Genomic DNA, 27397 nt, shown 5'->3' with positions numbered 1-27397 from the left:
TTTTAAGATTTTATTTATTTATTAGAGACACAGAGAGAGACAGAGACACAGGCAGAGGGAGAAGCAGGCTCCATGTGGGAAGCCCGACGTGGGACTCGATATCCGGTCTCCCGGATCACACTCTGGGTTGAAAGTGGCGCTAAACTGATAAGACACCGGGGCTGCCCTATAAACCAAACTTTTGGTTCAATTCTGTTCTCATATTGGAGTAAATATTAACACATTCTTAGATGCTTTGAAGATATATACTTAAAATGCATGCAGACTCTCTGGACTCCTGATTTACCAAATATCACAAATCCAGGGGTTAGAAGAACTGAAATCAATCATTAAACATTTCTATTATTCAGAAGTTATGAATAATAATGATTGTGCTTTTAGTGTGCTTTAGTCATAGAGTGGTTTTAAATACCATAATTTTAAAATTCAATTAACTATGACTCTTTACCATGATCAAAATTATATGAAAATAACAGATACAGTATGCATAACTTGCATTAATTGTTAACCATCTATCATGGTTTTCTTACAATAGATTGCATATAATCAAAATTATATGAAAATAACAGATACAATATGCATAATGCATTAATTGTTAATCATCTATCATGGTTTTCTTACAATAGATTTCCTTGCAACCAAATACACCAACTATAAACTAGTTAATCAGTATTTCAAATGATTTTAAATTAGCTGACTTAGATCTATGACTATCAAAGGTACATTAATAGTTATACTTAACTAAAATTACAAGTAATATAAAATTCTGAAATAGGCTGAATTACTATTCCGAATTCCATTTCCTTGTATGACATAAAGTTTTTTATAATATCTTTTAAGGTCTAAAAAGGATAAAAAGAGCTAATGGTCTGTTGAAATAAAATGTGTTAAATGGTATCCAATTTGACTATTAATGTGAAAAAAAGTAAAGACACAGTTCTTTAAGTAGCTGATTAAGAATGAAAAATTGGCTGAAAAAAATACCCTTCATATCTCATTAACAGAAATGACATCACTGGGAGAAGAAGCTGATGGTGTGTAATATTCAGGTGATTCTGAGGGTTTTGTTTGTGGGTTGTTGTTTTTTTTAATCTATTGTGTTTGAGATACTTGGCAGGTCTCTCATGTCATCCAAACCCATTTCATTCTATGTGAATGGTACCACAAGAAGTTGTACAACATTGGACCTGATTTATGAGACATCTAGATGGAAAATATCCAGCAGGCAGCTGAACTTAAGATGCAAAAATTCAAGAAAGATGTCAAGGTTAGAACTGCAAATATGGGAGTCATATAAAATAAGAATTGAAGTCATGGGGGTACCTGGGTGGTAGAGTCGATTAGACCAAGTCCAACTCAGTGTTGGCTCAGGTCCTGAACTCAGGGGTGTGAGATCAAGTCCTGAGTCAGGCTCCACACTCAGTGTGTAGTCTGTTTAGAACCCTCTCTCCCTTTGCCCCTCCACCATCTCGCCCCATTTTCTAAAATAAATAAATAAATAAATCTTAAAAAAAAAAAAATTGAAGTCATGGATGTGGATGACATTTCCCATGAAGAGGTGGCAGAAAGAGAAGAGGACCAAGGAGCAAAGCCAGAAACTGAAGAGAGAATAGGAGGAAAGAAGTAAATCCAACAGACTCAGCATGTATTCAGGAATCCAGCTTCACCTGCTCTTATCAGGCCCATTCACTGTACTACATAACCAACAGCACATAAAAACCAGTCCGTGCAGCCCTTGTATTATTAATGTCAGACCTAAAATGGTCTTCTCAGCCTTTCTTACAGCCCATTTCCTCACCTGTTTCCCCATCCTCTACCCTTATACTTTGCCTCCCTGTTTATGACCTCACCTGTACCTTGGAAATGAAGTGCTCAGTTTGCTTTTCCAACTTTAACTTTGACTTCTCTCATCTGTCTAAGTCTGAACTCTCCATTTGACAATACCATCTCCGGCTAACCTGAGGACAAATCCCATTACATTACCCTGTGTGTGGTCCCCCAAGTTCCCCCCTTGGCCCTATGAGTAGAACAAATAATCTAAAATAAAACCAGCATCATGCAATGCTTAGAAAAGAAAAGGTCTCACTCAAGGAGGATGGTCACTTGGGAAGGGGCTCCCTAATGCCTACCAAATAAAGTACCAAATCCTTAGCCTGCTCTTGATCGTACCCCCAATCAACCTTTCCAGATTTGGCTACTTGTATTTCCCTATAAGATACCACACTTGAAACTAGACTGCTCACTCTTTACAAGGTATGCTTCATGTGCAAAGTCTTCTATATTTCCACCCACGCTAGCAGTGGAGACAGCTGGTCCTCTATTAAATTTAGGGCTGTGAATGTGATCAAGTTTGACATGAATCCAATGATAAGTAAGATACTTAGAAATAAAAGGATCTTAGATAACAATATGGGTCAGCTCCATAATACCCATCAAGGAATTTTAAGTGATCGTAAAGGTCATTTTATTCAAGAAGGATTAGTGAAAAGAGAATCAAGTTGGTATTAGATCTATCCATGGCGTCAGAAAAACTTCTCTATAAAAAAATGAGTGGTTGGTGAATTGTACAATATATAAACCATATTTCACTAAAGATGTTACCAAAAAGATAATCAGTAGTGGCATAGAGTATCCAAGTACAAATTTCCAAAGAACTAATTAAAGAATGGGAGCAGAGAATATTGTTTGGCTGCTGTCCCTCCACAACCAGGTTTTCAAGAAAAGCAGGAGCTGGCCCACAGGCCTCTGAACTGACGGTCACTCAGGATCAGATGCTTGGCTGTCTGCTGACCTTCGCAAGGGCATCACTGACAACATCAAGATCATGCTGCAGCTCACTCATGGCGCTGGTTATGCTCTTGGTGTCTTTCAAGATCTGAATACTCCGTGTATATGGATTATACTTCACTCCAAACGGACGCTTAATTGTTTTGGTAAATTCTCTATTTAAGAAAACAAATAAGAGGCAACCAATTTCTAGGAGGCAGAGGATGAAAACTGAGTGAGCAACAGCAAACTTATTTCATACACTAGAAGAAAGACAAATCCTTATTAGCTGTTCACACAACCAATCTGACCTACTTCCCTATGCAGCATGTGCAGAGATCCCCTGGAATCCTACACAGGCGGGATACCTAAAATTGTCCTAGATGCATTACTCCCACCCCTTGCATTGCTAGGGAAAGATCCTGTGGATGACTTTAATTGGCTACAGTAAGGAGACCAACTACAGTAGCTTTATCAGTAGACAATGGCAGCACTTGACCACCTAATGACAGACCCCTCAGCCGTGATTTACATAAATACACCTATACACCTATACACCTGTGCACACATGCCCAGAAACAGACCAGAACAGTCCTGCCTTCTGCACATAGACATTCTTTCTGTTTAGAATGTCATTCTCCAGCCTTCTCTCAAATGACCTAACTTCTATCCTTTATTCATGCATACAAGCCCTGCCCTCTTTATCAAGTCAGCATTTGAAACTCCCATTTAGAGAACAGGTGTGTTCAGGACCCCCTAGGAACACAGCTGAGGACAACTACACCTGAGAAAGGACTGAAAAGCAGCTTGCAATCCACCTGGTCTACCCAGAAGGGAGCCTCTTCTTCAAGTCTGCACAAAGGGGTCATCTGGGCCAGAGGAAACCCTGCTGGTATTATTATTTGGTTCTGTGCCTTGCCTAACTCCCCAAGTAACAGAAAATCCCTGGAAGACAAGGAGCATGTCTTAAACCCCCATCTATCCCACAATGATCTCACAATGTGACCTCAGACCTCTTCCATCAAATGTTTTGTTGATTCTGCTTCTATAGTCCTTTCCTTTACTACTTCTGTCTTGGCCCAGGCTCTTCTTTTCACCTGAAGTATTACAAAAATCTCCTGAGTAGTTTTTGTCTCCAATGTCCTCCTTTCTTAACACCACACTTAGCTGATTAATAGTTAAAGCATAGCAGGGCGCATGGTAGCTCAGTTGGTTGAGCACCTGACTCTTGATATTGGCTCATCTCAGGGTGCTGAGATCAAGCTCCATGCTCAGTATGGAGTTTGCTTGAGATTCTCTCTCCCTCTCCCTTTGCCCCTCCCCACATTTGCATGTGCTCTCTAAATAAGTAGATAAAATATTTTTTAAAAATAGTTAAAGCATAGCTCTATTGCATTACACTCAAAGTTGTCCACCTCCCTTACCTTTTTTATGCTGTCCCTTAACCTAAAACTTAACATATATAAATCCTATTTATCCTTGAAGTGCTTTCTCAGATGCCATTAAGTTTTCCCTGTTCCCCCATCTGGAATAAATTGCTCCCAAATAAAATGGAGAACAAAGTTGCATCTGTATCTCTCTAAGGCTTTCTATGCTATTATGTAGTAATTTGCATATAGCTTATTTTTCCTAATAGATTATAAACTCTGATGGGAAGAAACCAGTTTCTCAATGTATCTGATTCATATATGCAATCACCAAACATGACCATAAACAACATACTCTAAATATTTGTTGTGAAAGGGAGATATGTTATAGGCAGAAGGTACCTCATAGGCTTCTAATTATCCAGCTGCTTACTTCTGTGATTTGTTACCATTACTGCACCTATCTTTTGCAGAGGAAAGTTAAGTCATGAGAAAGATATATGCTTTACCTCATCTTCTCCTTTGCATCTTCAAAGCTTTCAGACACAAAGTAGACATCCTGAAAAGTTGTGATGAGACACTCCTGTTTGCAGGTAATCTTAGGATCAAAGGGCTTTACTTTGGCATGTCCAGAAAGTGAATGCTAGAAGACAAAGAGCCAGTGAATCAAAGAATACCATCTAATTTCATGGATTGCATCCCAAACACAACCACCAGAATCAGCACACCACTGAATGTATTAATGCAATGGCCCCAACCTATAATTCCAAACATATTTCCTACAGCATTGTTTAACCTACAATATACCAGCAAGACAAATGGCTTGCTATTCACTAAGATTCATCTCCATGGCTTTGTTCTAACACACTTTCCATATAAGAGGTACCCAACAATCTTTATTTATGTATATTCCTGCATTATGATGGCTACTTCCTAGCCTGCACTAGCTATTCCTGTACATGACTTGTACCCACCATCAGGTACTCCATCAGGAGTTTTAGACCCCTAAAAGCAAGAAGTATCATGGACAGTATTTCACATGCATCTGTTACTCAACAAACATAAGTTCATTCCTTAATTGGATAAATAATAATTCTCAAAGAAGTCCATGGAATTTAGGAGAAGTTTTTGCTAGCACACTAAAAGTGGTGAGGGAACAGCAAGATTTTGTAGGCAAAAGTTTTAAAATACTTTTTGTTTCAAAGATATGTATATTGGGGCACCTGGGTGCCCCAGTCAGTTAAACGGCTGATCTTGGGCTCCTGGGGTCAAGCCCCGAATCAGGCTCCACACTCAGCAGGGAGTCTGCTTCGGGATTCTCGTTCTCTCCCTCTCCCTCTATCCCTCCCCATGCTGGTGCTCTCTCTCTAAGAAATAAATAAATAAATAGTCTATAGTGTGTCAACTATACTAAGAAAAGAAGAAAAAAAATTAAGTAATTAAATTCCACATATAAGTAAAAAAAAAATTACGGTAGCTCTATAAAACTGAGAAATAGAGAAATAGAGAAAATTGTCTTGAGTAATGCTCACCAAGCATTTCTCACAGCATGCACTTGTTAAAATACAAAAATTCTTGCAGGTTGTATCAATTATATTAAGTGAACATGGCTACGTAGAGAGATTTGTGGTTCTTACTTTAAGTTCACTGATAGAAGAAAGTAATCCAGCACCAAAGACTCGCAACTGCCCGTCTTGCTTACAGAGACCAAACTCCACAGTAAAAAAGTAGCACTGCAAAAGGACATTAATGTTACTTTCACATCTTGAATAACTCAATTTAAAACAAAGTGCAACTCTGAGTCACTGACCTACAGTGCCCTGGCATAAAGTTCAAGATCCCCAGACCAGTTCCCAAGTATTTCTACAATCTGGCCTCTTCTAAACTAGCACTTCTCAAACTGCTATTCCCAAGACTCCTATATACTCTTAAAAATTACTTAGGACCCGAAGGACCTTTTGTTGATATGGGTTACAGCCCACTATATTTACTACAGTAAAAGTCAAAAGTGAAAACATTTATGTTTACTAATTATGTTACCATAAAACCATTTATGCTATGGTAGCACAACAATTTAATGCAAAGTAACTATATTACACAAATCAAAAAAAGATCAGGAAAGAAGCATTGTTTTACATTGTTCCCAAATGTCTGGCTGGAAAAACAAGATGGATTCTCATATCTGCTTCTATATTTAATCTATTGCAATATGTTGTTTTGGTTAAAGTATATGAAGAAATTCAGCCTCACACAGATTAAGTAGTTGGAAGAAGGCTATGTGTTGCGATAGCCTTTTCAGGTAATTGTGGATATTCTTTTTTGACCCTACATCAAAACTCAGTAAGTGGCAATTTCTTAAAGTTCAGCTACAATGTGGGATCTGAAACCATATCAATGAACTTTAGCTCTTATATTGAAATCCACTTTGCACTCTGAGTGGATCTTTCACTCAAGGACCCTGTACAAGGGTTCCAGAAACACCAGGGGGTCCCCAAATCATAATTTGAGAAGCACTGTTCTAATCATCTAGCCTTTTTCATACTATCTCCCCCACCCTAACACACTTTGTTTCCTGTCATTTCCCCAGATACAACAAGCACCTCCTTGTCTTTCCTTCTGTGCCCTCATCCTGAGATGTTGCTGCCTTTCTGGCAGATGAAAACATGACGCATCTTCTCTGGGCTAGACCAGATGTTCTTTCATGGAACCTTCCCCAAGCAGTTCCCTGCCCTCCCTGAACACTCTGCCTGAACTTCTCTGTACAGTTCACCCCATTTTAACATGACTGCTTCCTCAAGTTGTGTACAAATTCCTTGAAGGCAGGAACCAGGCCTTACTCATCTTTGTATTTCCAGCACGATGTCTTGTATCTAGTGCTCAAAAACATTTCTAGCATCGTTTTCAAAGAACCTATTGTTTTTGCTGGAAAAAGATCTACAAACAATTAACATTATTGAACTCTACCTTTTCTTAAAGCCCATGTCTCCTTTTGATGAACTTTAAAATTTTACGCCCTCATTTAATCCTACTGAAATTATTTAAATTAAAATAATATGAGCAAAGACAATTTTTCTAGCAATCGTCTTGAATATGCACTTTTAAACTGACACTCACATCTCCCCCCCATCAGAATTACTAATCTATACAGCTATTTTCTGATTTGTACCGTTGCCAGTTTTTGAACAGCCTCCTCTGAAGCTCCAAGGGAAGCCAGGCCAATTTCTTGAGAGAATTGAGCAAAACTAGGTTCAGCCAAAAGGGGGACATGACCTAAGAGTTCATGGCAAGTATCTCTGAAAAAGAGGTACAAGTTTGTCACCCTGTGATGCTTATGTCACATAAAAATACATGATCACAATTCAATCAAACCAAAATCTGATTGTACTTTTATTCAGGTGGTATTACTCTGGAAATGGACCACAAAAGACACTAGCAATTTAGTAAAGGAACTATTTTGGTTCAAAACCAAGGCCACTCACAAACATATACACATAAAATATCCATAGACATATCCTCCCCCACACCCCCACCAAATCAGGTATCTGCTCAAATGTCACTTTCTCAGTGACTTCTTGCCTGATCACCCTTTTCATTTTTTTTTTTTTATGATAGTCACAGAGAGAGAGAGAGAGAGAGAGGCAGAGACACAGGCAGAGGGAGAAGCAGGCTCCATGCACTGGGAGCCCGACGTGGGATTCGATCCCGGGTCTCCAGGATCGCGCCCTGGGCCAAAGGCAGGCGCCAAACCGCTGCGCCACCCAGGGATCCCCTGATCACCCTTTTCAAAACAGAAACACTTCTCACATACACCTCTTTCCCCTTTCTCTGCTTTACATATATATATAATATATATAAATACTTAATATATATACATATATATACTTGTTTGTTTATTATCTCTATCCCCCACTAGAATAAAAATTCTATGAAGGCAGAAATTTTTGACTGATTTTTTTATACTCCTCATGCTTAGAATAGCACCTGGTACCTAATAGGTAACAGGTTGTCAATTAATAATAGTAATAAAAAAGAAGTAGAAAAATAATAATAGTAATGATAATGGCTAATATATCTAGAGCATGGAGCATGTATTATGTGCCAGGCACTGTTCTAATTGCTTTACACATGTTCATTCATTTAATCTCCACACAAAACTCCTGAAGGAAGTACCATTATGACAAATAACTATTTAATGAATGAATGCTAAAGCAGAAATACTCACGGCTCTGGGGTATAGAGAGGGTCTGAACTGTGTCTCACGTACTGTGTGCAGTGAAAAACTCGGAAGGCTAAACCTGATAAGAAATCTCTTGGTGATAAGTAACCAGCCACGGGACGGATGGAAAAACCCGTGCGCTCTGCAAACCAAAGGAGAAAATGAATAAAATCTTCACCCAAACAGACCATTTACTGCAACATTTTAATACCACCAGTGGGTCCCAGTAACAGTTTGAGGGAGAACACGAAAACTAAATTTATCATGTGTATACAAAGGGGAAGTAATCATTATTAAGCACTTACCATAGGTCAGGCATTGAGTTAGACCTTACATATTACATCTCCTTTCATGTATACAATTTGAGCTAGTTTATTCTTCTCATTGTGACAACTGTAAAACTGAGGCTCAGAGACTCAATAATGTGCCCAAAATTACACAGTAGATGATAAAATTCTCCTTATATTATACCTTGCTGTCTCCCCAAACTGTTTAGAATATCTCCTAGGCAACCTTACTTCCTTTAAAAAAAAAACTAACAAGGTCTATTAATATAGATCAGAACCACTTCCTAATTTATGCCACTTTAAGCCAGTACTACCTCTTGCAAAGTTTATTCTATCTAAATCGGATGATGCTCTTCTATCCCCCAACAGCTAAGACTACATGCACTCTGTAAAAGAGGCGTGCCGGCAGGGCAGCAGCAGCTCAGGGGGCCTCTATAAGCTCCACTCTTGCTGTTCATCTCAAACCCTCGCCCTCTGTTCTTCCAATTCCGCCCAGTTGCTTTTGTACTCGGATTCTCCCACGTTGATAGATTAGACTTCATCGTCCAACAGAACTCTCCACAATAATGGAAATGTTCTCTCTAGGCTACAATGGGGTAGCCACTAACCACATGTGGCTATTAAGCACTTGAAATGTGGCTAGTGTGGCTAGAAAACTAACATTTTGGTTTACATCAATGTGACTTTTTTATTTTTTTATTTAAATTCAATTTGCCAACATAGAGTATAACACCTAGTGCTCATCGCATCAAGTGCCCTTCCTAGTACCCGTCACCCAATCACCCTAGTCACCCTATCCCCCCACCAACCTCCCCTTCTGCAACCCTTTGTTTGTTTTCCCAGAGTTAGGAGTCTTTCATGGTTTGTCTCTCTCTAATTTTTCTCACTCAGTTTCCCTCCTTTCCCTTATAATCCCTTTCACTATTTCTTTATTCCCCATATCAGTGAAACCATATGATGATTGTCCTTCTCTGATTGACTTATTTCACTCAACATAATGTGAATTTTTTAAACAACCACATGTGTCTAGGGGCCACCATATTTGACAGTGCAGGGAGCTCCTTCCCACTGGTGTTTTGTTTGAACTGTCATTTAGGTTTGATTTCCCTCTTTGACAATTTCCCTTGAAACACATTTACCAACATGTTCTGCAGCCATCTCACGCTCCAGACCCCCAAGTGAACAGCTTTCAGCTTTGTATCCACAACGAAATATTTCCTCCAAATCTCAAGCAAATTTAATTTGATAACTTCTGTAGCATATGCTTGCCCACCTTTGTAAGACCCGTGCGTGAGGTCATGTGCATTGGTTCTCTGTCATTCTTAATCACTTTTTTAAATCTAGTTTTTATAGGAACCATTTATATGAGTTCTTCCCTTATAAAACTATAGTGCCTTTTCCTGCTTTTTTTATTAGTTTTGTGCATAATGACTGACTAATAATTATAGAGTTGAATAGACATGTAGATTTTTATGATGGTCTGTATAAGAAATTCAAAGAGAGGAATTCCAGATCATGATGGAAATAAACTAAACTCCCTTTGAGTGAGAAACATAACTTCTATTTGTTCCTAAGGTTCTAGTCTGCTGAGATCAAAGGGGATATTTATTTTTCTTACATATTATAAACCCTGGAGATCACTCCTCATTTTACTTCCTATACTAGCTAGAAGAAATAAGGAAGCCTGAACCAAATAAGCCTGAGGAATGAAAAGGAAAAACACTGTCCTTACTCTTTGTTGATGCTTCTACTAGCACATTCTTCCTTGGGAAAATTACAGAGTCTTACTGTGAAAAGGAGCTTCAGAGACCATTTATTCCAATCTTCCCCCAAAGAGCTTGAATCTCCTCTACCACATCCCCGACAAGTGGGTGTAGAGCTTTTGCATGAAAACCTCCAGGAATGCAGAAATAACCATCCCATGAGCCTGTTCCATCTTCAAATGGCTTTTTTTTTTTTTAGCAAGATCTTCTCCATTTTGAGCTAAAAGCTTATAGTTTCTATCCAATTATCATTTACTTAGGGTCACATAGTATTGCTCCTATTCCACAAGATGATCATCTAGTATTTAAATAAAGCTATAATGTCCCTTAAATCTCCAGGTTAAACACCCTACGAGTCTTTCAAATTTTACTTATATAATACATTTTCCAAGCCCCTTATAATCCTGCTCATTTTCCTATTCACTTGCTCCAGATCATGACTGCCCCTCTTCAAAGGAATGCCCAATACTGGGTCCAATACTCCAGAACAGAGTAAGGAAAATTCTGACCTCCCCTACACTTGAACTTTATTCCTTCATTAAAAATTCTATCATGATTACAGAGTTAACATTCCCCTTAACAAAAGATTAACTCGTGCGTCACCTTTTAAAAAGTTTGAGACATCTTCCAATTGTGGGATGTTGTCTTCCCGGTATCCACAATATTTAGAAAGCAAAGGTAAGTTTTTGAGATACTCTCTGCAGGCATGGGTTGGGTAAAGTTTGTTGAGCTCTTGGAACACAGTTCCCCAGGTCTTAATCTCCTCTTCAGTGAATTCAACCTTGGGAATGGGGTCTCCACTAATGAGACAATATTTTAAATTAGCATTCAATATTTTAAATTAGCATTCAATAAACAGCAGCACTTACCTTTTATTTACTAAAGGAGCATAATTTGCTCTATTCTTTTATTCTATTATTTCAAAGCTGAATAAGTTATTTTTATAATATACTTACTGTTTATAGTTCATAGCCAAGTCTGCAAAATACTTTCGTCTTTTACGGTAGACATTGTCTTTGAAGCCCTGATAATTAAAGAAAAGTTTTTAAATATTCATACTAAAAAATACTTGACAAATGATATTTAGGGAACAGTTCATTATTACTCGAGCTATGATATAACCCCTTTAGGGCTACATCATTGCTATTTTAAGCAAGTACTGTCTAGAAATTCATGATCTTTTTTTTTTAAATATTCTATTTATTTATTCATAAGAGACACAGAGGGAGGCAGAGACATAGGTAGGGGGAGAAGCAAGCTCCCTGTGGGGAGCCCGATGCAGGACTCCATCGCAGGATCCTGGAATCACGACTTTAGCCAAAGGCAGACGCTCAACCACTGAGCCACCCAGGCATCCCTCATGATCATTTTTAAAGTCAATGTTATATGAAATCTTTATACTATTGTGGCTACTGAAATAAAGATACTCTAGATACAAAAATCCCATAGTGGGTAGAAAAGTAAAATGATTTAAGGAATAAGAAAAGCATCCTACTTAAATGCATAATTCTTTTCCAAGTGAGGTTTTTTTCTTAATCATTTGAGTATATCTTCAGCTATATTCTCTGTAATAGTAATTAACAATAAAATAGTAATTAATAAAACATGAAATCATGACAACTAAATCTAGCCTTAGATTTTATCACAAACTGTAAACATATTCCTATTTATAAAAGCAAACAATGATAATAAAAAGAAAATAATTTACACCTAGAAAAAAAATTTAAATAGATAAAATAGACTTCAAAAAGCAAAGCCCAGGAGAAAACAGCCAATAATGCTATAGAGGAAAGAAAGGGAAGACGCTTGAAAAGAGAAAATGAGACTCCTCTCTCTAACACGGATTTACAAGCCCCTACCAAGTACCTGGCCTTGTGCTAAAATCCAGAGAAACAAATATGAAAAAAGCACAATCTGAGTCTCCAAGGAGTTTACATCAACCAATTATTATGAAACAGTATGACAATTGCCTTATTAGAGATATGCCACGATGCCACTGGAACTCAAAAATGAAACTCTTAATCCACAGTATGTGAAAGAGGGCAGTTGGGGGGAGTCAGGGAAGGTTTCCCAATGATGACTCCCAAGCTAAGTCTCAGAAAAGGAGTGGGGATAGCTGGGTGGGAAAGGACAGAAAGGACAGTACTGATGACGGTGAAGAAAGACAGCATGGTGTACCCAAGGAAATGTGAGCTGGAGCTTGGAGAGAACAAGGAGCATGGGGCAAATTGGCTTGAGGTCTGCTAATAAAGGTCTGAAATAGCTTGGACTTCAGTTTTTGGGTAATGGGAAGCCATTGATGATTTTTAAAATGCTTTATTGAGATATAATCCACACACCCTAAAATTTTTAAGCGTACAAGTGTAGTGATTTTTAGTATACTCATGGGCTTATGCAATGACCTCCACTATAATTTCAGAAAATGTTTCTCCCCAAAAGAAACACCATACTCATTCATGGATTCTCCCCATTTCCCTTCATCTCCAGCCCCCAATAACCACTAATCTACTTTCTGTTTCTATGAATTCGTGTATTCTGGATATTTTGTATAAAAGGAATCATATAACACACATGGCCTTTTGTAACCAGCTTCTCTTACAATCAGTTTTCAAGGTTCATCCACGTTGTAGAATGCACGTATCAATATTTCACATTTTTTTGATCATAATATTCCATTTTATCGACATATCACACTTCATCTATTAATGGATGGATGTCTAGGTTGTGTCTACTTTTTGTTATTATGAATAAAGCTGCTATGAACATCGGTATAGAAGTTTTTACATGAATATATGTTTTCAATTTTCTTAGATAGGTACCGAGGTATCATTGGTGAGCTTTAGGCAGAAAAGGGATAATGACCATACTAAGGTTTTAGATCCTTCTAGGGACTATGAAGAGGATGGGTTGGAGGTGTTAAATGGAGGCTGGGGAGTGAATTAAAGGTGTGGTAATAGGAATAAATAAAGAACAAATTTAAGCAATACTTAGGAGGTAAAAATCAGTAGCACTTGCTAGTAGAGCAGAAATATTTAGTGACCTCTCCATAACCATGCTCCAGATTTTCTTGCCTTTGAACCTTTGCTCCTGTTGCAATGAACTATCCTTCCTCACCATCTCTTTCCTGCCAAACTCCTTTCAGGCCTAGTTAAAATGTTGCCTTTCTCTGATCTCTTCAACTAGAAGTGTTTGCCTTCTTGTGTGCCTCTCAAAGCAATTTGTTCATGCTACTTAGCACTTTTCACAATTTAATCTCATGTTTATTTACAGATGTGTGCTTTATCTTTTTTTTTTTTTTTTTTTTTTTTTTTTTTTTATGATAGTCAGAGAGAGAGAGAGAGAGGCAGAGACACAGGCAGAGGGAGAAGCAGGCCCCATGCACCGGGAGCCCGATGTGGGATTCGATCCTGGGTCTCCAGGATCGCGCCCTGGGCCGAAGGCAGGCGCCAAACCGCTGCGCCACCCAGGGATCCCGTGCTTTATCTTTCCAACTAGACTGCAAATGCCATGAGAGCAAGTGCAATTGGAATTAATAAATTGCTCACTAAGATATTATAGAAAAATGTGGGTGCATTAGCTGAGGGCTGTCTAAGAAGATACACAGGCAATGAACAGAGCTACTAAGTGGCAGATCAAAGTCCTGGTGCATATGACTCCAAAATTGCACTCTTTCTCCACCCTCCCAAGGCCCTAAGACTCCACAAGCAACCTTAATGCTCTGGGCTTACTGATTCTCCAACTCATGCCTGTACTGTGTCCCATATAATTTTCCAAGGATCCAACATCCTATTTCAACTACCTAATAAACTAGTCATGCTGGACAGCGTGGGTAGTGTTTCTCCTTCTTATGCTTACCCTCCTTTCTAATAATCTATACCCACTTTAACAAAAATTGCTGCAGATACTGTCTTGATTTTAGCATAATTCTTGGAATAGCTCTTATTAATAGGAATGACAGACATAGGACAGGTGTTTCAGAGTAAGTGAAGTTAGCTGCGCTTCAGGCAGTTAGTCTGGATTCCCCAGGACTATGGAGACTTCCTGAAATCCAGATTAAAACAAGATCCTGTTTAGTCTAGAATAAGTGCATTCTCCAAAAAAGAAAATAATTTGTCTTAATTTTTAGTTTGCTTTAAATTATTTTCATGAAAATATTTATTAAAAATATTTACAGGATGATCTGCATCCAGTTCAGATCCATACATCAGAACTCTGTTGGCACAATGGTCCAGGTCAGAAATCTTCATTGGAAACCAAGGAACAGTTTCCATACCTGCAAAATACAAAACCACTAACAGTTGAAGAGATGATCTTAAAGGAAGGCAATAAGGAAAAAGAAATTAAGAAATTCATAAATACATCTGGATAAAATTTTAGCTTGTACTTTGAGGCAAAATTTATACAAATAAATTGCTCTATTTCTAATAAGTAAATTTCATTCAAAATTTTTGAGTTCAAAAAATTTTTGAGCCTTGATTTCCTTAGTGTTGAAGAAATGCTATACTTCAGGAATAGATTTTAAGTACAAAAAAATTTGTAAGCTACATATTTAACTATCTTTAAAAAAAACAGAGTAAGGTATACAACTTTGCACACCAAGGTGCAACTATAATAAGGACTTTCAACATTTCTTTTTGTTGATGCAAATGATCTTAGAAATCATTTTGTCGGGGATCCCTGGGTGGTGCAGCGGTTTGGCGCCTGCCTTTGGCCCAGGGTGCGATCTTGGAGACCTGGGATCGAATCCTACGTCGGGCTCCCGGTGCATGGAGCCTGCTTCTCCCTCTGCCTGTGTCTCTGCCTCTCTCTCTCTCTCTCTCTCTCTCTGTGACTATCATAAATAAATAAAAATTTTAAAAAAAAAGAAATCATTTTGTCTTTACCAATTTGATCTCTCACCTCCTCTCAGACATGCAGCCCTCTTGTAACTCTGGGGTTTTGCACATGTTGTTCTCCTGCCTGGAATACCTATATCCTACTCCCACTTCCTGCTCCACCCCATCCTTCTAATTTTCCTGAGAATATCCTTCTCCTCCTACAAGACCTTCCCTGACCCTGCAGGTAGAGCTAATTCTCTGTCCTCTGGGATCCTATGACACTGTGTTTCTGATTCTCTAACACATATCAGCTTATACCTGTGTTACAGGAAAGAATGGAAAGGACTCTAAGGGAGGGACTATATATATTATATTATATTATATTATATTATATTATATTATATTATATATTATATACACACACACATATATATATGTATGTATGTATGTATTTGTATCTCTGTTTCTTAGTAGAAATAACTGACACAAGTTGGTGTTCCCTAAATATCAACTGAACCATTTAGCCCCTAAAAAAACTCTTCATTTTATAGATGGGGTAACCAAAGCTCAGAGAGGTAAAGTAATTTATCCAAGGCAATTCATCTCTACTGGAAGAGAGAGGACTAGAACTCAATCCTTCTTGTTCTAGCTCTCATATTCTTTTTAACATATCCAAAAGTGATAGTCAAGAGATTTAACCACAAATACCACAGAGGCACCAATCACTCAAAATAGATACAAGCAGCATCCTAAGCTCCTGCTCCACCAGATATTAACCCTTTGGTTGTGGTGGGCCTGGGACTCCTAGAGTAGCATCTGAAGCAAATGGGCTTCAGGCATGGTGGGACGCTCAAGGGACTCGGGGAAGCAGCTATCTGCCACTCAGAAATGGAAGCATATTAGTATTTTAATAACTTACACAGCCACACAAATACATAACAGATGTGTACCAGCCCTGATTACACCCCAATATTGTGCATGTTCCATACCATATGTAAAATGTGGTTGAATTATCCTTTTATCTTTTGTGCCAAGTAAATGACAAGGATTTTTTTCACAACAGAAGATCTTACCCATCTGAAACCTTAGGAGGCTTTGTTGCTTTTCACTTGCTTTTAGTGGGAGTGGGGACAGGGAGGACTGTGTAAAGAGTGTATTTACATCATAGTTGTCAGCAACTGTCAATATTCTCAACAATTTGAATATTCATTTAATATCTGCCAGATGTTAAGCCTTGTGGTAATTTTTAAGTACGCAGGGATTGTAAATTGAAGGTTTGTGAAATTAAGAAATGCTTGATGATTTGGAAACTGAGAAAACGTAATTTCTAACCATTCTGAATTCTTAGACCCAAGGTTTCCCTTCCACTTCTCTCACACTTGATAAAATGTTACTTTATAATTGTTCTATAGTATTTTGAGCAATTACATTTTGTGCTCCCTTCACTATCAGGCTGTAACCAATTTGAAGAGACAGTGTTTTATTTTTATTTCTGTGCCTTCAAGATAAATATAATATTGGACATACATTATGTACTTAATCTTCTGAGTGGGATTTTCACTTTTCAAACTTACCATCTTCCTTCGCAGTAAAATTATCTGGTGGATTCACAGAGAGAACGTTAGTGTGGGACTTCAACAGATGAAAAATATCATTCAATTGTTCTCTGTTGATATCACAGTCAACAAAAATCTCAAATTCTGAGCTTCTTCTCTTTGATTTTCGGGACTCAATATGTAATAGGTTCACATGCTTCTCCTGTGTAAAGCAGAGAGTAAAAATACATAGGAAAACTTCAGAAAAGGTAATAGTCTCTGAGCTCATTACTTTCATTACCACTAAAAAATCAATTCTATGCTTGTGGTGATAGTCAAAATAGAAGAAGGCTGTTTTTAGTGCTATCAACAGCAAAATAATTCCCCATAAATATTAAGTACTGCTCAAAAAACTTTGAAAAATTTATCACACCCTCCAGAAACTAATAAAATGACACCCACTAGAAGTCTCTCAAATTGCCAGAAATGAATGGCCTCAAATCAATATACCAAATTTCCTAGATAAAAAGAACCTTTCAAAAATTCTTATAAATAAAAGTGTTTTCAAAAAGTAATATTAGGAGCACCTGGGTGGCTCAGTGGTTGAGCGTCTGCCTTTGGCTCAGGTCATGATCCTGGGGTCCTGGGATCGGGTCCCACATCCGGCTCCCCACAGGGAGCCTGCTTCTCCCTCTGCCTATGTCTCTGCCTCTCTCTCTGTGTGCCTCCCATGAATAAATAAATAACGTCTTTTTTAAAAAGTGATATTAATGTCAGCCCTTTAGAAAGGAAAGTTTCCTTTGCGAATATGCATTTAATAAAATTAGATGAACAGCTTGAACAGAGTATTTAATACCTCAAATCTCTTAAGCTACAAACTTAGTAACCAGCTGAAGCAGATTGCTTCTTCTGCTCTCTTCCCATGCCAGCCCAAGCTGGGTGCCATATGTGCAAACCTGTGGGAGGAGGATATCTTCTCTTACCAATTTGGATAGCTGAGGACCAGCACCAGTGGCATAATAATGAAACACAAGAACAAATTACCCAATATCTTAAAAAAAAAAAATAAGGTTAGAATAGCTGATTTTCAACACTAACAAGTTCAATTTGAATTAACTTGGTGAATACCTAGGTAGCCAGGTAAGAGCTGTGAAGCATACAAATGAAAAGCAAGACATTCAAGGAGCTTATAATCTAGTTGGCTAACACATGTAAGGCTAAGAGAAAATACAAGTAGTAAGTATTTAGATGTAGTAGATATTCTGGGAAAAAGCATTATGGGCTAGAGAAAGTAGACATTTCCATGCAGCAGACAGGAACTGAAATGAGTCTTAAAGAATAGATAGAGTAGGCAGATAGAAGGGAAGAAGGAGGATTCCAAACAGACGGAGCTGTAAATGCAAAGGTAAAGATAAGTAAGAATTATTAGGAACATGAACCAACAGGAAAAAAAGAGTATTTAAAATGTTGGGAAATTGGAATAAGCAGGATTTATCCTGGAACATAGATTTTATCATGGAATCAACAGAAGAAAGCCAGTTACAAAACATACCAGAGTTGATCAGAAGTAAAAGAGAGTTTCTGACATATTTTTCTAGCTACATCTCCTAAGGCAAGGGAAACAAAAGCAAAAATAAACTATTGGGACTACATCAAAATAAAGAGCTTCTTCTGCACAGCAAACAACCAAAAAACTAAAAGGCAACCTACTGAATGGAAGAAGATATTTGCAAATGACATATCTGATACAGAGTAAGTATCCAAAATATATAAAGAATTGATAGAACTTAACACCCCAAAAATAAAATAATTCAAATTTTAAAATAGGCAGAAGACATGAACAGACATTTCTCCAAAGAAGACATCCAGATGGCCAACACACACATGAAAAGATATTTAACATCACTCATCATCAGAGAAATGGAAATCAAAACCACAATGAGATATCACCTCACAGTTATCAGAATGGCTAATATCAAAAACACAAGAAACAACAAGTGTTGGAGAGGATGTGGAGGGAAAAAGAAACCTTGCATTGCTGGTGAAAATGCAGACTGGTTCAGCCACCCTGAAAAACAGCATGGAGGTTGCTCAAAAAGTTAAAAATTGAACTACCCTAAAATCCAGCAATTACACTACTAGGTATTTACACAAAAGATATAACAACACTAATTCAGAGGGTTACATACACCCCTATGCTTACTGCAGCATTGTTTATAACAGCCAAACTATGGAAGTAGCCCAAGTTTCCATTTATAGATGAATGGATAGAGAAAATGTGGTATTTACCTATAATAGAATATTATTCAGCCATAGAAAAATAATGAAATCCTGCCATTTGCACTGACATGGATAGAACTAGAGAGTATAAGGCTAAGCAAAATAAGTCAGAGGAAGATAAATACCATATGATCTCACTCATGTGGAATTTGAGAAATAAAACAAGCAATCAAAGGGGAAAAAAAGAAACAAACCAAGAAACACACTCTTAACTACAGAGGGGAAGTGGGCCAGGGGGATGAGTGAAATATATGAAGGGGATTCGGAGTGCGTTTGTTGTGATGAGCACTGAGTGATATATGAAAGTGTTTAATCAGTATATTGTACCTGAAACTCATATCACACTGTACATTAACTATATTTGAATTAAAATTAAAACTTTTTTAAAAGTAGAGTTTAATCTATTTCTTGTTAATATTTACAATAAGAATGCATTCATAAATGTTTTCTGAATGAAGACTTGAACAAATATAAAGCTAAATTATGTTTTTGGAGACAAAGAGGTAAAATGTCAATTTTTCCTCAACTACTCTAAGTTGAATACTATCAAAATCAAAATCTTGATGGAATTTGGTGAGGAAATGTAACTAAATAATTTAAAATTCCATCTGGAAGAAAAATTTAGTCAAGAAGATCCGGGAAAATTTACACAAAGTAGAAGTAATGAGTGAGACATTTCCTATCATGTATTTCAATTACAGGAACAGCCACAGAGAAGTTAAGCAGTTTGCCCAAAGACACATAGCTAAAAGGTATCAGAGCTGGAATTCAAACTCAAGCTGTCCTGCTCTATAGCCCATGCTTTTAAACCCTAAATTGTAATCCTATTTACCAAAAAGGAAGTCAGAATAATGGCTAACATGGATCTTCTTTGAGTAAGATATATATAATCTGAAGAATGAACACACTAAAGACTGGCATAGCCAAAATCTAGGACCTAACTACATTGGGAAGATGGGAGGAAGGGAAGTTGAGAGGGCCACTGGAAAGGGAGCTGTGTCAAAAAAGCTAAGTCTTTACTTCCATTATAGGAAATCATTAGGTAATAGCTAATATCCATAAGCCAAAAAATCATGAAATAGCATAAAAAGCATATTGTTTGTAAACATAGAAGTAGGGGCACCTGACTGGCTCAGTTGGTAAAGCATGGGACTCTTGATCTCGAGGCTGTCAGTTTGAGCCCCACCTTCAGTGTAGACATTACTTTAAATCTTCAAAACAAACAAAAAAACATGTAAGTAAAATCTAGAAAATATAGTTAAAAGAGTTGGAAATAGTTGCCTCCTGAAGGCTGAGGGTAAGTAAAACGAGATGGATACAGAGCTCTATGGGTAGGTCTTAAAAACATAGTGCTGAGTAAAAAAAAAAATAATTAAAAAAATAAAAAATAAAATAAAAAGGATATCCTACAATAAAAATTACATAATTTGCTAATACATGCATACACAAAAACTCTACATATTCTAAAGTACACATAAAAATAATTCCATGTACAGATCAAACATATCAGAGCAGCTGTCTATCAGAAGAGAGAAATGGAGATTGAATAGAATAATGAAATAAAACAGGAGGAGGCTGTATGAATTGATGATGATAAGCCTACACATAATTTGATGTGTATGATTAACTCAACCCTTTGTCCTAAGATTAACAAAATAAATTAGACAAAAATGAGGAGCTATGAAGGGGTGCCTGGGTGGCTCCATCCAGTCAGTGTCTGATTTCTTAATTTCAACTCAGGTCATGGTCTCAGAGTCATGAAATTGAGGATTCCCCCACCTTCCTCCCATCCTACCTCCCGCCCCCCACCAATGGGTTCCACACTAGGTGGGGAGCCTGCTTGAGATTCTCTCTTTCCCTCTCCCTCTACCTCTCCCACACACACACACTCAGCATGCATGCACCACTCTCTCAAGAAAAAAAGTTAAAAGATGGATTTATGGAAATGGAATTACTGGGTCAAAATATGTGAACATTTTAAGGCTACTAATACATATTGCTTCCTTCCCTATTATACCAATTTATCCTCACACCTAAGGTGTATTTAAGTCCCAAATGCACTGAAGCTTTGACAGTAGGGAACAGTATAATTGTAGAATCTTTATTATTTTGATATCTTAAAAATATGATTAAATATATGATTAATGTCATTAAATAATATTAAATTTTTAATACTCTATTTAATTAAAATTGGCTTTTCTGAAATCCACGAAGTGAATCTTTCTTTCCCTATTTCTTTATTAGCTATTTGTATCTTCTCTTCTGTAAATGGCTTGTATCTCTTGTCCATTTGTTAGAATCGAGCAATATTTTAGAAACTAAAGTGCTTAAGAAATTTCTGCCACGCATCTCTGAAGAATTTACAATAATTCACATTTTAAATATCATTTTAGAGACTCATTTTAGAAGAGTATTATGCAAAAATATGCAGACTGCTTACCTGGAAGATTTTTAGTGCTTTTATAAGTCCACCAACTTCATTCTTCAAGGAAAAAATGAGAGTCGCTCTTCCTCTTTCTAAGGAATTATCTTTGTTTTCCTTATTGTCTTCAATCATGATGAATTTGGTGTCGTTCTCTAAAACAAAGTATGAAAATAGAGAGGTCTAAAAAAGAAGTTGTGCAATATAGACTATATTTGATAATATTTGAAACCTAAGACAATATTTGATAACACTCTCGGAGTTCTAATTTCCTCACCTGTGAGATGTGGATTTGTAGATATGCTTTGCAAGACTGTAATGAGACCAACATAAGATAAAACATTGCCTATCAACCCTAGACTATAATAGGCATACAATGCATGTTACTGGTTTCCTTTTTCTTTTTTCCTAATTCAATTCCTGCAGGGTGTGAGTCATGCCCACTGGCTACTTGCAGTCTTCCTACTGTGGCCTGAACTGAGCACTCTTCCTCTATAAAAGCTTACTTTCCCCCTACACTTTCATCACTTTATTATACTGGGTCTTGAATGTTTTATTCATGCATGTCTTGTCTTTCAACAAGGCATCAAACCGCTTCAGAACAAGACCTTCTATTCCTTTCATAAATTCAAGAGCCTGGGCAGCACTGGACACATGGGGACCACAAGGATAATGGCTAGCCACTAGAATTCTGGCTCCATATAAATATCTTCTTTCTTCTCTGACTTGGAATCCTCCAGGCAGTGGACTCTGGAAGGCCAATAAGCCTTTTAAACATTAGCCTACAAGAGTTATATGATTATGGATCCAACTCTGGTGTGTGCGTGTTGGGGGAGGTAAGGATATTGTGAGGGATGAAAGTGGGATATAACTTTCAACAGAGAAAATACGCTTGAGAAATAAGATCTGGATTTAAAAATGAAAACAGCATTTTGAGGATTTATTCTTACTGGTTTTCTTTTCATTATTAATTTTCCTAATTGCCTAGTTTCATGTTGGAGTTCCAGTGGAATTAATCCTTAACAACTTAAGTTGATATAACCAATTCCACTGTCTTTCATCTGCTTGCACTAACTGCTCCAAGCCTGAAGCAGTACCACCCAGAACAGGAATAATATGCTGCTCTGGGCTTGAAGCCAGATAAACTGGGTCCAATCCCCCACAACTCAAACTTCACGGACTCACGGAAGCCTTCCCAGGCCTCCCTAAGTCCATTCCCCTCAGTGTTCAAGATTGCCATACCATAAACCTCCCATTCATAGCAATGGTCACTGGTGTAGCTATAGTTCTGTTTCAGTGAGTATTTGGTTATGTGCAGAAACACCACAGGTAGAATAAAATTCCTGGCATTTAGTTGAAAGCTGTCTTCTCAGAAGATGAACTAGACATCTACCTTGGCATCTTCTCAAGCACCTATTTATATTACTAAACAGTGTATGGAAATATTTGGAATGTGAAGTCAGACATATCTGTTTATTGGTCTGATGTTTATTAGTATATGACCTTGGGTATGTTACTTAACCTTTCTAATATAACAAAGTTACCAGAACGATTCACTGGAACTCACAACATCCAAAACTATCTCACACACTTTTGTTTTTTGTTTGTTTGTTTGTTTGTTTGTTTGTTTGTTTGTTTGTTTAAGAGAGGGCAAGAGAGAATCTTAAGCAGGCTCCACGCCCAGCATGGAGCTCAATAAGGGGCTCAATCCCACAACCCTGAGATCATGACTTAAGCTGAAATCAAGAGTCTGATGCTTAACCAGCTGAGCCACCCAGGCGCCCCTCTCACACATTTTAAAACACATAATGTGACTTAGTATTCTGATGTTTTCCCCCACAGAAGAAACGAAGCTATTTAGGGCATCAAGAAAAGACAGAGCTATAATTCAAAGTTTAACCAATACTTATTGATTCACTGAGTTTAAAATCAAAACTGCTTAAATGTTTTTAATTGTGTCAATTAATTCTCTGTAGCTAAAACAATCTTTATGCCAAATACTATAAAACCAAAAGACTGAGTAAGCTTAATAACAATCCGGATTTTTCTGTGACCTGACTTTAATAATGGTAAAATAAATGAAATTTCAACCCAAGCACATTCATGTGAATAAAGTAACAGCGTTAAGGCAGTAAAGATTTAAAAACAAGACAATTTTTCGATGGACACCGAGGCTCCTTCCACAGTTTGGCTATTGTGGAGCCTCGGTGTCCATCGAAAGATGAATGGATAAAGAAGATGTGGTTTATGTATACAATGGAATATTCCTCAGCCATTAGAAACGACAAATACCCACCATTTGCTTCAACATGGATGGAACTGGAGGGTATTATGCTGAGTGAAATAAGTCAATCGGAGAAGGACAAACAGTGTATGTTCTCATTCATTTGGGGAATATAAATAATAGTGAAAGGGAATATAAAGGAAGGGAAAAGAAATGTTGGGAAATATCAGGAAGGGAGACAGAACATAAAGACTCCTAACCCTGGGAAACGAACTAGGGGTGGTGGAAGGGGAGGAGGGCAGGTGTTGGAGGGGAATGGGTGACGGGCACTGAGGTGGACACTTGACGGGATGAGCACTGGGTGTTTTTCTGTATGTTGGTAAATTGAACACCAATAAAAATTAATTAAAAAAAATAAAAATAAAATAAAAACAAGACAATTTGCCTCCAATGGATTCACAGACTTATGTATGAGGGAGAGGAAGAGGGAGAAACAGACTTTCCAATAAGCTGAGATCCCAGCTATGATATCTGAGAAGCATACCATCCCCCCCAACCACCATTTTCCACCCTGTAACAAATATCCTAAAGATAAATGGAGGGATCCCTGGGTGGCTCAGCGGTTTGGCACCGGCCTTTGGCCCAGGGCACGATCCTGGAGTCCCAGGATCTAGTCCCGCATCGGGCTCCTGGCATGAAGCCTGCTGCTTCTCCCTCCTACTGTGTTTCTGCCTCTCTCTGTCTATCATGAATAAATAAATAAATCTTTAAAAAAAATAAAGATAAATGGAGATGGCTTCCGGCCCATCCATAAGTCTGATCAGGAAGGATTTATGGATGAGAAACAAGAGATTCTAAAAGAGACTTTCAGCTTCAAAGAAACTGATCCTTTGGTAAACAAAGTATATACAGGAAATTCAGAACTGGTAGCTCTCGGGCTAAAAATTCAGGGATCCATTCTCATAATATATTTTAAAATGCGAAACCTTTGGAGAAATGTATCTAACTATCATTAAAAGGCCATAGACTTTTTTTCCACACAGAGTATGGATGATTTTGTCCTATAGAGTGCAGATGCAAACAATAAGAAGTATAAAATCATACGGCAAATTGCTAGTAGCAAATTCATCTACAAACCCATCTAGACAAGGTTTATGTGCGTAAATGTCCTTATTTGCAAAATTGGAGGGAGGCTAACTGACACCAATCTCATGGTTGTAAGGAGGATTAAATATATATATATATATGTGTATATATATATATATATATATATATATATATATATAATGTATAAAACCATTAGAACAGTTGCTGACCTACACGAAGTCTTCAATAAATACTAGCTCTAAAAATGGGAAGCGCATCCCGAATTTCCCTGTCTTCAAAAAAAGATAACATGTTAAATGTAATAAAATTGACATTCTAAAATCCTCTGGCTAAGAATTTTTCTTGCCCTGGTTGTTAAGCATTTTGCAAGATGGTAAAGACTGTTTTATGGCATGAAATGTAAGTATTCTTTTGTCTTAAAGTGATTTTCAGTTTCATTAGTTTATTTACTATGAAACCCCTAAAATATATTAAGTTCCAAATCTCAAGTGAATAATTTAGAAATTCATTTGTAAACAAATGAAGACTCTAGTTAACCTATATTTACTAAGTCCCCATTTTCCTGGATATTGTCACTATAATGTGCTAAAGAAAAAGGATTCTGCAAACCTAAGCTACTTCTTAGCCCACCACCATGTTTCATAATGAAAGCAAATTTCAACAACTGGGAACAAAGATCAGAGAACAGTAAAGAAAGGTGATTTTTGCCAGTCAGTGGGAAAACTGACAGATTTTCAGATCTCCTGACAGTTCATCCTTCAACAATCTCTCAGAGTTTAGAATGCAACTCTTTGTATAAAACTATATAAAGATTTCCTTTCACATTTCAAAATTGGCCCTTAAGCTCCTCTAGGAGCCATTGTAAAAAGGTAGTAACAGTCATGACTGGTTTCACTCCATCCTTTTGGGTTTCATAATTCTCTCCTCTTTCCCTGGTTCTGGAATGGATCTAGTTTTGCCACCAACATCTCATCAGTGGGCTAGAGCAGAGAAGGGTGAAGGATACGTTAATTAAATATTTATTATACACAAAGAGTAGAGGTCAAGGTGTTTACATTGACTCTTCTCTCCCATCAGTTTAGTCAATAACAAGTATAACTTAAATTTATCTAATCTAAGAAGCCCAAAGCACTATAAAATTGAAATATTTTGAAAGTACAGATGCTGTTTGAAGACAGAAGTAAAAGCCATGAGAAGGACTGGTGTGGATGGAGAGAATCTTCCATAGAATCTTGTTTTTCTTTTCTGACAGGAAGAAAGGAATGAGAATGAAAGTGGAGATGAAATAGAAAAGAAAACAGTGCCCATGAACAACATTTTCCTAGGAAATAAAGGCACTGGTGAGGAAAATGAAAATAGAAGACACATCCCACCTGAAGATAAGCTAATATGAACTCTAGTGTTGAAATTCATAAACCACAGGTTATGGCTTTGCAGAAACACCTCTAGTTACTTTAAGCTGTGCTCACATCTACTTTTAAAACAATAAATGGGGTGCCTGGGTGGCTCAGCGGTTGAGCGTCTGCCTTTGGCCCAGGGCATGATTCTGGGATTCGGGATCGAGTCCCACCCTGGGCTCCTTGTAGGGAGCCTGCTTCTCCCTCTGCCTGTGTCTCTGCCTCTCTGTGTGTGTGTCTCTCATGAGTAAAAAAATAAAATCTTAAAAAAATTAAAATAAAAAAATAAATGAATTCCACCCTTCTTTGAGAATTAATTGATGGGCATAAACTTTTACTGGATAGATTAGAAAATTCAACTTCAGTTTTCCCCCCAAGCCAACTAGACTAGAACATCAATGGGAATGGGGAATTAATTTTAAACCACTGAAAACCAAATGTCAGTAGCAAGGTTGGATCTGAACTACTATCATTATATGTCAATTGCAACCCTGTACTGGGTTGGGGTGCAGGTGATAAAGGTAGGTGTGATGCTAAGAGGCTTTGCATCTGAAATGCCCTTTTCTTTGGAGATCTCCAAGGGACGGTTCACTTAATGGGAAAAGGAAAGAAGAGATGTTGCTATTTGGTCAAGAGGAAGGAAAGGAAGAATAATGCATTTATTGTTTGCTAACACAGAGGAGTCACACAGACCTGAGTTCAACTCAGAACTTCCCGGGAAATGTAAAAATGCAAGAAATACCCACCTTACAGGGGCTGTCGTGAAGGTGAAATCAGATGATGTGTAGAGTCTGTCCTTACACAGCAGGCCCTCAAAGATTGTGTCTTTTCTTCCCAAAGAGGGTAGGAGGAAAGAAGAGTCCTCGCAGGGGCACAGCTGGGACTCCCCAGATCCAGATCTCCACGGGCGGTTACTTCCTGGGACAGTGAGCCTGCCCCCTCCCCACGCTGGCCCAGCACCCACAAATCAGCGGCGGTGGTCCCCGGTCCCGGCGGCAAGGAGCCACCTGCCGACCCGCGCGACCCGCCTCTTTATAGGAAGCGGGAGTCGGAGCGGACCAATGGGCGCCCGAGGCGGCCGGGCAGGGGCCAATGAGAAGGGCCGGGCGGGAGCGTGGCCCGGGCGCTGACCCCGGCGTTGGTGCTGACGGTCCCCGCCAGCCTGCGCCTGGCCTTTTAGCTGTAATCTGACTCGTGTTTTAATTAAGCTAATGCC

General features: G+C 37.9%; 1 protein-coding gene across 1 annotated transcript; it reads right to left on the bottom strand.

Moving 5' to 3' along the window:
• Positions 1-27231, bottom strand: TPH1 (tryptophan hydroxylase 1). The gene is made up of 11 exons (XM_026008160.2): positions 26928-27231; positions 21472-21608; positions 16791-16974; positions 14572-14672; positions 11356-11423; positions 11003-11199; positions 8356-8491; positions 7300-7426; positions 5771-5866; positions 4643-4776; positions 1-2942 (listed from the first exon to the last, which is right to left on the bottom strand). Exons 2-11 carry the CDS (start codon positions 21586-21588, stop codon positions 2768-2770), a joined length of 1335 nt encoding a protein of 444 aa, XP_025863945.1. The 5' UTR covers positions 21589-21608; positions 26928-27231; the 3' UTR covers positions 1-2767.
• Positions 27232-27397: the final 166 nt, after the last annotated feature.

Source organism: Vulpes vulpes, chromosome 11 (genome assembly GCF_048418805.1).
Source record: "Vulpes vulpes isolate BD-2025 chromosome 11, VulVul3, whole genome shotgun sequence".
NCBI classification, from domain to species: domain Eukaryota; kingdom Metazoa; phylum Chordata; class Mammalia; order Carnivora; family Canidae; genus Vulpes; species Vulpes vulpes.
This window is presented reverse-complemented; position numbering and strand designations above follow the sequence as displayed.

Bases quoted from the DNA above. Each gene is read 5' to 3' on its own strand.
- TPH1 (XM_026008160.2), bottom strand. From the start codon at position 21,588: ATGATTGAAGACAATAAGGAAAACAAAGATAATTCCTTAGAAAGAGGA. The intron at 8,492-11,002 runs GTGACGCACGAG...TTTGGTTTGCAG, and splicing joins TGTCTCAAACTTTTTAAAAG to AGCGCACGGGTTTTTCCATC. The intron at 7,427-8,355 runs GTGAGTATTTCT...CCTCTTTTTCAG, and splicing joins CCTCTCTATACCCCAGAGCC to AGATACTTGCCATGAACTCT.